This window comes from Elephantulus edwardii, unplaced genomic scaffold (genome assembly GCF_000299155.1).
Source record: "Elephantulus edwardii isolate Elephantulus edwardi_28Jun2011 unplaced genomic scaffold, EleEdw1.0 scaffold00349, whole genome shotgun sequence".
Lineage (NCBI taxonomy): Eukaryota > Metazoa > Chordata > Mammalia > Macroscelidea > Macroscelididae > Elephantulus > Elephantulus edwardii.
In genome coordinates, this window is record NW_006400099.1 from 2,077,631 (window position 1) to 2,088,858 (window position 11,228).

The following is an 11,228-nucleotide window of genomic DNA, read 5'->3' on the forward strand; positions in this document are numbered from 1 at the left end:
GATAGTCCACTCTATTTTTTTCTCAGGTAAAGACATGTCAAAGAAAGGCTTCTCTCTGGCTTTCAGTTCTTGCTTGGTAAGGGAAGACAGATAAGGCAGAAGCTTACTGGGTAGAAGCATGAAGGTTTGGGTCTTCCCATGGTGAGGGTATAAGCAGACCCCAGCTAATGGCTGGGCTCTGTGGCAGCAGCTTCTCTCCTACAGAGCCTGATGCTTTAAGTGAGCTGGCCTGTTCTAGAGCTCAGAGGAGTAGATGATTTCAAGGATTAATAAAAAGATACAGAAGAAACTGATGGTGAGAGTAACCAGAGTTAGTAGACACGAGGGACTTCAGAACCTACCCTAACCCTGTTCTACATAGAATAAAGAAGGGAAAATGGAATTAATTGGATCCAGCATGTATCCCCTTCACCTCACAAACACCAAACACTAAAACTAGTTATATATTTATTGTTTTTCAAAACAAAACCATATAGGGGAGCTCTGGTGGCCTAGTGGCAAGAAGCTGTACTGCAATCCCAGAGGAACACGGTTCGAATCCACCAGACGCTCTGCCGGAGAAGGAGGCGCAATATCCTCCTGTACCAGTCAGATCTGATTTGACGGTACACACTCACAAAATAAAAAAACAAAACAAACAAAACAAACAAACAAAAAAAAACAAAACCAAACCATAACCACAAAACATATTAAAAATCCCATTGTAGTAGAAAAAGAGATTCAGGCTCTCTTGGGTTACTGATAGAACATCAAGCATACTGGGGGTTGGGTTATTTTCCTGGCAAGGTTTGATGCACACTTGTTCAAGGGCTCACATCAGAAGAGCTGCAGGCCAGTTTTGAGTCCATGTAGCTGCCCTTGGTTCCACAGAAGGCCCTCGAAGTTGTTCCTGCTATTGCTGCAGTTGGCATTGCCGATGCCACAGCTTGAGCCCACGGTGCTGCAGAAAGAGTAGGATGTCTGTCAGTTATGGAAGGAGTCAATATTAGGCGCTGAGGGGATATGGGTGATCTATGAGAAGGGCCATCCTTCTGCCTGGTTTTACAGAGATAACACTTCAAGTGGGAACCATGTATGGCTCATTCCTACCCTCAGTTGAGGGAGGGAAAGGAGACAAAGTGGAATTTTTAAATTATAGCTTTATTCAGAGGTCCAACATATTAATCAGATTAAAGCAGAGCTGTTTGGGCTGAAGCACAAAAGGAGATTCTCTACCATTCCACCTTCGCATTCCCAGGCAGGTAATTCAAAGCAGATGCTTTAATATGGCCTTCTTCCAAGCCCCAAACTTAAACCCAAGATCCTGGGCTGGACATCCTCACCCTCATGCCCTCAACACCTAGTCTAAGGAACCAAGGCCAAGCTCGCTATTACAGGGCTAGATCCAGCTTCCACTTCAGTAAGGCAAATTGCTCTAAGAAGCCATCCCATAAGTCCTGCCTACTCAGAATACTCTTGCTTGCCAAAAATTCTTCAAGTTGGATGAGGGTGTAAGCTGAGAATAAAGATATCATTCTCTCCCTTAGGCAGATCCATGGTTAAACTACTGTAGCTGCAAAAGCCCTTAGGATCTAATCCACTCACAATCCTACAAAGGAATCAGAGGCCCCAGATATGGGAAAGGCAACACAATCCAGTTAGGAATGTAGCTGTGACAAGAAGCTAGGATGAGCATATCCTTCCCTAGCAGAGGAAGTCTCCCTACTACAGGGGGAATGGGACTTGGGCCAAATTAACTTGCTTCTGTGTTAGCAGTTCCATCTACCCACACTTAATCCTGGGTACCCTGAGCTCATTGAATTGGCCTTACCCAGGGTCAAGCCAGTTGGGGTTGAGGGGGAAACTTAGATATGTGCCTCCAAACCCCAAACTAGAGACAACCTGATTTCTCCAGCTGCCTCCTATAGAGGAAGCATGCTGTTTCCTAGACAGATCCTAATGCCTTAGAGGCCCTGAGTTCTACTGCCCTCTCCCAGGATGCCCAGATGAAAAGGGACTCATCTTCCAGAGATTGAATAAGCCAGGAAAAACACCACAGAGTCTCTCCATTTCAGGGGCTCAATAATCTCTCTCTGGTACAAGATTCTCTTAGTCTCATTTTCCCAATATTCAAGAATGTACAGGCTCTCTGGACAGGATTCTTTGTGCTATCATCACAGACCCTCAGGTAGGACTGCTTGGTTCTTGGATCCCCCTGATGGCCCAAGGGCTCCCACATCTGTGATCTAGAGGTGTGTTCTGAGGGAGTGCAGAGGCCTGTGCAGACCTTGCTATCAAGATGCCTGGACAGTATGGGAAGACCTAATGATTACTCTGTACAACGTTGGACCAGTATCTTCCCCTTTCTTGGTCTGTTTTCACTCTCGGAACATGAAGAAATCGGACTAGAGTTCTTGACCTCTATGGTGGGCTATTTAGAAGATTTTTTTCCAAGTTACAAACACGTCTCCCTCTCAAAATGTGTACACACACACACACACACACACACACACACACACGTATATATAATTTGAATTTCTACTTTATTCATTTAGGCTCTCACTAGGAATGGCTACCTCCCCAATTCAACCTACTTCTCTTGCTCCCTCCCACAAAGGGTAAAGGGGAGTAAAAAGTCCTGCTACCATGGGCACTTACCTAGTCTTGCATATTGGAGGTTCCAGCCGTTGTTCTAGCACAGGCTGATCCAAAAGATACATGGTGTCATAATCTTCTAGCATAAGCTCCGCTGGGTCTTCAGTCTGACCTGGCATTTGGCCAAATGGGAATGTGACCCACTGTACATCTTCTGTGGAACAAAGGAAAATGCTCAGAGCAGACTGATCAGCTGGTTCTCAGACTGGCACACAAGCCTGTCTACTGATCCACACCCAAAAGTGGGCTCAACTCTGTGAGTGTCTCCAGCTTCACTCTTCTTTGCATCACTTTTAGTGAGCTGCTCTGGACTTCAATGCTCTCCACTCCCTTTCCAAACACCATTACATAATCTATGCTCTTTCTTTCCCCCTACATATAGCTCAAACACAAGACTTTTAATTCTTACTACTTCATCCTTCCCACTTGCCCAAACATGTCTCACAGAGACATATACATCTTTCTTTAGACATGACTGTTTCACTGTCCTAATCTCTTATCTGCATATAATTTCCTCTATTTCCACATTTGCACGGTGACATCCACTCATTCATTCAGACCCCGGTCTGAATGCCTCAGAATTCCCAGACAATCTTCTCCAAACCCATAGAAACCTCGGAATATCTGAATGACCTAGATTTCCCACATATCTTAGAATATCATGCCATTTTGCACTAGTCTTGCCTTAAGAAATATACAATGCACCTAAAACCAACACACACATATAAAATATCATAAAATACCCTGACTTATACATAAAGGATTCTATCTGATAAAGCTTTTTCTCACATACTTTGGGCACGTTGCTAGGGGAGCCTATTCCTTAGAGAGGGACATCATGGTTGGAAAGGTGAAGGTATGGTAAAGGAGAGGAAGACCCTAAACTAGGTGGACTGACACAGTGACTGCAATAATGGGCTTAAGTGTATCAGATACTGTGACGATGGAAGATTATTCACAGGGTCACTCTGAATCATACTCGACTTGATGACACCTAACAAAACTCACTGCACATCCATCCCTCCCCACTTTAGGTTGGCAGTATTTTTTTTTTTTTCTTTACCAGTAAGCCACTAGAGTAGGAAAGTCTCACAACTAACTAGTGAAAGAAGAAACTGGTGTAGCGAAGAAAACAGATGTAGGCTGCTTACCTGTGCTAACTTGCCACACAGAGCCCTGCAAAGCTCCTCTTTTTTGGGCCAGGAGACTGGAAATTTCAGCAGTGAGGGAATCCTCCCTTGTAGAGGAAGGCCCCACTTCCATTCTATCTTCTTCATCATCATGTTCCTCTTTCTCATGGTCATCATCTTCTGCTTCCTCTGTGTGATCTCCCAAGTTCTCATCCTTCTTTTCTTTATCATCATTAAAGCTACCCAGGTCCTGGGCCTTGTCTTTTCCTTCAGATCCAAAGCTGGAGCCAGGAGGTTCAAGTCTCCAGTACAGACTATCTAGTGTATATGGGGTCTTCCTGATTGTGAAGGCCTCTGACTCCTCCTGCACCAGGCTGTTTTCTCCACTCTGAGTGTAAATGGAGCAGATGTGCAGCAGTTTCTCCTGGTCTTCGTCTGGTAGGACTGACCCCATAGCTTTGAAGATACTGAGTAAAGAAAGTGATAGGGTAGTAAAGATTCAAAATCAAAAGTCACTTCACACCATCAACACTCTAAGGTTTGAATTTGGTTTGAGTTCTAGACTTGGTTCTGAAAAGGCAGTGTGGTAGAGTAGACAGAACAGAAACAATAGTAGTACAGACCCTGAATAAGCTCTGTGCCTCAATTCCATTTTCAGTAAAACTGAACTTATAGGATTGATGGGAGGAACAAGCAGAGAACTCACATAAAATTACTGGCCCAGTGCCTAGCACACAGTGGGAATAAAAGACAGCCATTGTACTCTGTACTAAAATGTTATATAAAGACACAAATTAGACAGCAGACCTACAGCAATGGATAGGAGAATGGAAAATCCTTTTCTTCCTATGATCTAGCTAAGTAATCTGCCCTGAGTACCTAAAATATGGCTAAAAGGATGCTGGACTTCTTCAGGATGGAACACAAAATGTGATCTTTCTGAAAGCAGTCATAGTCCAGTGCGGAATGAGGGAAAGAAAGAAAAAAAACCAAACCAATAGCAATTTACAAGACAGGATGTTGGAAGACCAGATGAACACTGCAGAAAGCAGGCACTGTAAAGACTAGGGCAAGCAGAAAGCACAAAAAAGCAGAATTAATTAAGGAAGAACTTCATGCAGGAGTCATGGGGGAGGGGCACCAAAAAGACCCATGGAAAAGAGCAAGCACATATTACTGGATGAGGTGACAGTAGCTGTGGGACAAGAAAAGCTAAGCAAAGTATGTGTGTGTTTATGTTTTGTCTGTTTTGAGGGCCATCTGGCAACATCAAGCACAGAATCAGCTGCTTCTGGTCCTCTAAGAACAAAGGCTGTTCCTGAGACTCACTAGTAATCACGGGGAAGGCAACCTACAGGAAGAGAAACCAAGGACAAGCCTGTTACAACAGTCCAGTCTAGGAATTGAATTAGAGCATTGGTAAGGAGATGAGAGGGAGAGAATCTGTAAAGGACAGATAGAGCAAAGCTTGGTGACTAGATGGCAGGGATCAGGCAGGCAGAGGGGAATTAACAATGATAGTAATGTGCACACAAGGAACTATGCTAACAGCAAAAGCACCCATAAAGACACAGTCACTGTGAGAACTCATGGGTGGGCAGGGACGGGTTGGGAAGTGAGTTTTAATTCATTGCCATTCAGTTGGAACCAACTCTTGGCTGACCCTCCATCAGGTTTCAGAGGCTATAAATTGCATGGAAAGAGACTGCTCATCTTTCTCCCATGGAAAAATTGGCGAAGAATTATCTTTCCCCTCACTGCAGTTGATTTGTATTCCTAATTTCTTATTATTACCCATCCATTATCTCAAGCTGCACTATTAAAGTGTGGGCATGGTATCAGTCTTAAAATATATACTTCACTTCCTTGGGTTTGCCTGGTTACAGTTCGGAGTTGAGGTCACATACTTAGGTTCATGGAAAGGTGGATTTTGCACTCCTAAGACCTGGGTCCAAATCCCTGTCCAATCATCAATAAACCCTGGGTCTCCCATAATAGTTAAAGCACTCATAAGAGTCCTGTTAAATGACTTCTACCAAAAATATACAGCGCCATGTATGACATTTAACTGCAGAGATACTTTACTTTCACATTCCTTTAGTCATTGAGTAATTCTGGTAAAGTATTTTCTCCTATTTTAATTCTAAATTCCTTTTGAACATTAAATGTGAGTACAGAGGCTGGATGGTTCCAAGTACTCTGCTGTTCGGAGACTACATTTCTTTACTGAGAGTCCCATTTGCTTTCCTTTTGTCTTTACTGGTTCACAAACTTATACTAGCTGTTCAGGTTCAAGTTCTCAAGGCCTAATGACTTTTTAATCTGGAGGGAAAAGAGCCAAGCTCTGTAAGTCTAGTAACAGACACTTTTGCAATAGTACAATATAATAAAGCATTGTAGAAAGAATCTAGCACAAAGGACAAAATTTCTGGATGTTGACCTCAGCCCTGCTATTGACTTGCAGCACAGTATCTGGGAAAACCCATTGTGTTTCCCAATCTATATAACGGGGCAAGTAGGACTAGGTAAGTCTGGGGCAGACAGGATATATGCACAAGGAATCATACTCAAGTGTGACACTATTATCGCTGGCAGGTGTCACATACCTCTGGTATTCATGGGTTGGGAGATCTGTGTTCCAAATTTCTCCAATACCCGCTGCTTTCATTCTGTATACACTTATGATTGGAAAGTACCTTGAAGGCCACTACCCAAATCTTTTCCATGCTTCTCTTTTCACACTCTCCCCAAATAACATACACATATTATATTCCTTCTGATTGAGAAACTTTATTCATTTTCTTGATTGTATGCCTCCTCTGAGATGCTTTTCCTGACTACTCCAGGTTCTTTTGGTTCTCTAAGTTTTCCACTCCTCCATATTATTTCTACTCTAAAGTGCACACATCTCGAGATTTGGCTACTTGGTTTAGTATTTCCTGAAGGCCTTTCCCTGTATGGATTTGTCTATAATGCTATTTTTTTTTTCTCTCTCCTAACTACTGTACGCAAAATAACATCAGAGTCAGTCCCCATAAAGTAATCAGAGGGTTTTGACATATGAACTCCCACTTTATCCATTCATCAAGCACTGAGTCAGTTACTACCAAGTGAAGTACCAATAATATAGCACAGTACAATCCTGTTCAACATTTACTGATGTCTGTCTGGTGCCTATATCTCTGTGGTGTGCTGGCACAGCTGGTTAATGGCAAACAACTGCCCTTGAAAATCTTACAATTTGATAAAAGGAAGGAAACTAGAGATAGACACAACACCACAAAAGATCATATTTGAGAAATAATTGAATCAATATAACAGAATAGATAATGTCATCACCAAGTGAGACAGTGGGTTGTGGTAAGAAATATGATAACCAATTCTGTTTTGGTTCACCTAAGGGAAAATGGCTGAGCCAGATAGAGAGATTTGGGTCTCATAATTTTATAGTATTTCTAAAGTACTAAAAAGCAATGATGTCAGTCTGGAGACTAAGGTGCACCTGATACAGGCCATGGTCTTAGCAATTACTTGCTATGCATTAGAGAGCTGGACAATGACTAGGGATGATAGAAGGAGAGTTGTTGCCTTTGAGCTGTGGTGCTGGAGAAGAGGAATGAATATACTAAAGACTGCTAGGACAACAAACAAGTTTGTCCTAAACAGGGTGAAGCCAGGCAAGGATTTTGAAGCTTTGTCTGACATACTTTGGACATTTTTCAAGGTGGGATCAGTCCTTAGGAGGGTAGAGGGACAGCACAAGAGAGGAAGACCCTCAACGAGATGGACTGATTCAGTCACTGGGAAAATGGGGATAGGTGTGTCAGTGACAATAAGATTGGCACAGGACAGAGCAGGGTTTAGGTGTGTTGTGCACAGGGTTACTATGAGTCATAGGTGACTTGACAGCACATAACAATAACCAATAAAAAGCACAGGTCTCTCAAGGAGGCAGAGATGAACAGTTTTAATCCAGCAGACAATAATGCTGATGAGTTCCCAAAATTTGAGGGTAGACTGCTAAGTGTAGATTACACTTTTGAGATGTCTGGATGGTAGAGGAAGGATGACAAACTAGTAGCTAGAGAGGGATGCAGGGTCAAAGGAAATTGTTCTTTTGTTGTTACTAAGTTGAGAAAAAATGAGGCACATTCACAGGTTGAATAAGATCCAGGAAAGCAAGAGTGAGGTCCCAGAAATGCTAGAAGAAGGTGGTTCCAAAGCACAAGTGGACAAGCAGGCTATGAGGCAGAGCAAGATGACTTTACTCTGTGACTGGCGAGAAGGTTAAGTACACAAATAACATAACAGGTCAGTACACAGGAATAGACCTCTGGTTGAAAGGTACCCTCTGGATGCCATGAGATCAACGAAGTTAGAGTAAAATGGGACAGAGGATTTGAAGTGAGTGATAGGGTTTAGAATAGTCAGGAAATGGGAGACAGTGTAGTCAGAAAACAAGCAAAAGTTCAGACAAGTAGAACTGAGCAATCCCTCAGGATGAGAGTCAGGAGAAACAGTAAAGAACAATACAAACTTGGAGTTTGCATGTCAGATCAGGTTAGACTCAGGTAGCTAGTGAAGTTAAGGGAAAGGAAGGTCCAGGGAGGTAATAAATGGAAGGATAAAGATCTAAATGAAAGCAACAAGCATATATCATGGAACATAAGAGTAAGAACTGGAATGTTAAGACAATAGTGGTTGAGTGTGCTATCAGGATGTCAATTTTCAGAAATGGAACAGCTCTGGGTAATGGAAATGGATTGCTGAATACAGTAGAGATAAAAGTCACTAGAATTGAAGAGCTGTGGAATATTACAATATGCAAATGAAATATATAATGCTTCAGAAAGTGGCTCAGGGTCAGAAAATGACAGAGAAAAGGTAACAACCACAAGTATCTATGGGAGTCAGAACAATGTTAAGTTTGACTACAAACCCAGAGGGACTTAATGGGAAACACAGACGTTATGGCTAACCATGATCAGCTGGGGCAGAATCAGAACGCTCTTTGAATATCAGGTAAAGGCTAGATGCATCATAAAGGCAATAGGGAGCTACTGAATATTGTTAAATAACTACATAGAGGTTGACTTTTGGAAAGTAATGGAAGAGACAGCACTGCACTTTAAACAAGAAGACCAAGGCTCAGTAAAGAGCAGCAGCTAATACTTATTGAATACTTACTTAACTCTATGCAGGTCACTGTTCTAAACATTCTAGGGGGATTGTATCATCTTTCTTATGACAGACTCCAGTCAGGTCTTAATTGTGTGATCTTAGGGAGAATGTCTTGCCTCAGAACTCTCTGGGACTCAGTTTTCCCATTTGTCAATGGAAGAGGGATTGGGTCAGAAGTTCTTAAAAGAGCTCTTCCAGCTCAACCATTCTAGGACTCTATGGTCCTGAGATTTTATGGTGACTTCTCACTCTTGTTTGAGACTGAATTCATGAAACTTACAGCTGAAGGAGTTGGGGGCTGGCCCAGCAAGGTGAGCCTAAACAGGACTCAACTACTCGAGGCCAATCAAGTGAGGTAGGGCAGCTGAACAGTCTCCAGCTCTTTCTTACTTCCCAATGGCTTGCAGAAAACCGGCGGGCATTTCGTCCTAAAAGAGAAGAAAGGGTCTGAGGAAAAGGAAAGAGTAAATCCCCACATCCAACCTTTTACTTCAAAATGCTCAGCTCTGTCCCTCTTCATCCCCATAATTCCAATCCTTTATCTCCCATCTACTCAAAAGTATTCAAGGCCTTCGTACCAGCCATGCATAGGCTGTGAGAAGAAAAAAGGTGAAGGGAGATCTGCTACTCTGGAGCCTCTCAGAGTAAGCATTAACCCTTCACAAAAGAGGTTGGTATATCTCTCGGGTCAAATGCTGAGGACTGTGGTAATACAAATGCCTGGGTTTCCCTAGGGCCTGGGCTAGGGCTATCTTCCCTCACCAGTCTTGGTGTTGGCCACGATCAGTTCAATGATCCAGTTGAGGATGTAGGTAGGCCGGATCCCGCTGTCCCCCAAGGATGGCAGCTCAGAGAGCATCCTCTCCAGCAAGGCCTGTGTGAAGGTCTGAGAGTGCAAGCCCCTAAGCAGGGGCTGCCAGAACTGAGAGAACGGCTTTGGCACCAGGATGTCATTCAAGTCCACATTTTCTAGGTTGTGACAGGCACATTGACAGGCGATGGTGGGAGGAAAAGCAAGAGAGAGAATAAGAGTAAGCCCCAACAACAACAACAGAGTTGCAATCACAGGACAGGAGGAAATAGGAAAACAGAACAGTAGGAGAAAAAGAAACTAGTTAGTATCTGGTATTCAATCATTGACTTAAATTAACATAGAAAAGAACAAGAACTGTTTCTAGCTTCCGCTTTGTCAATAACACTGTGTGACTTTTGGTCAGTACCTTCCCTTCTTTGGACCTCAGTTTGCCCATATTTAACATGAGGTTGCTGGACTAGATGACCTCACAAGATTGTTCTCAATTTGCTGTTCTATTTCTCTAGTTATTGGCTATATAACAATTAACACAGCATAACGACATTAAGATTCTCCCGCCTCACCCCAACTCAACCCACTCCAGATCTCCTAATGACAGCCCCACAAGCACAACTGCTTATCAGTGGAGCTACCTTTGGCCATACAGTGGCAACAAACAGCCCTCACCCAGCCCATTCCCTGTGTTCTTATCCAAGAAACACAATATTTCTGAGGCTGCAGGGAGCCCCCAGGGACCCTACCTTCATAGTTTATCTGCAAGGCAGCCAACTGCTCAAATGTGGGGATGAGGAAGCCATCATCCAGAAAAGCATCCAGTACAGCTTCACTGGAGCAAGAAGACACTTCTTTAGTAAGCTGAAGCAGCCAGAAGACCCTCTCTTACTCCCTCACCCACCCACAGGGAAGCCAATGCCTCTGGCAAGAAATAAAACAGCTTAAGGGAGGAGGAAAGTTTCCTGGGGCAAGAGCTGGTCTGGAAGTAGTAGGTTTTAAATGAACAAAACCAAGTATATTCTAGTTGAATTCCCATAATGAGGGCAGTTATGGGGGAGCTCCATACTGTGGAGCTCCAGTGATATAGCTCATAGGTACTTGCACTACTAACTCAAAGGTAGCACTTCCCCATCTATTTGAATCTACCATCAGTGGTTCTACAGGAGAAAGATGGGCAAATCTCTTCCTGTTTGATTTACAACCTATGAAACCCTGCTGAAGGGTCAGCACTGAGTTGGTTCCAACTCTACAGCAAAGAGTTTTGAGTGGTTGAACAAACCACAAATGGAGCGAAGTCCCAGGCCCTTTGATGAAAGGTTAAATGCCTGGGATAAGGCGAGTAAAGGGATTCTGGATTTAGTTTTGTTTTGCTCAGTCGTTTTTCTTACTCTTGATAATTCTCGAGTCTTCTACTCTTCCTCTTATGACTTCTTATGTCTTCTAGATCTCAAAGTAGTATTTTAAAAAAAAAAAAA

General features: G+C 43.0%; 1 protein-coding gene across 1 annotated transcript; it reads right to left on the reverse strand.

The window, feature by feature from the left end:
• Nucleotides 1–816: 816 nt before the first annotated feature.
• On the reverse strand, nucleotides 817–10,585 carry LAS1L (LAS1-like (S. cerevisiae); the record flags this gene model as incomplete). The annotated part of the gene is made up of 6 exons (XM_006901897.1): nucleotides 817–940; nucleotides 2,638–2,788; nucleotides 3,786–4,231; nucleotides 9,226–9,373; nucleotides 9,708–9,914; nucleotides 10,500–10,585. Coding segments are annotated over 6 exons (1,162 nt in total), but the record flags the coding sequence as incomplete, so codon positions are not given.
• Nucleotides 10,586–11,228: the final 643 nt, after the last annotated feature.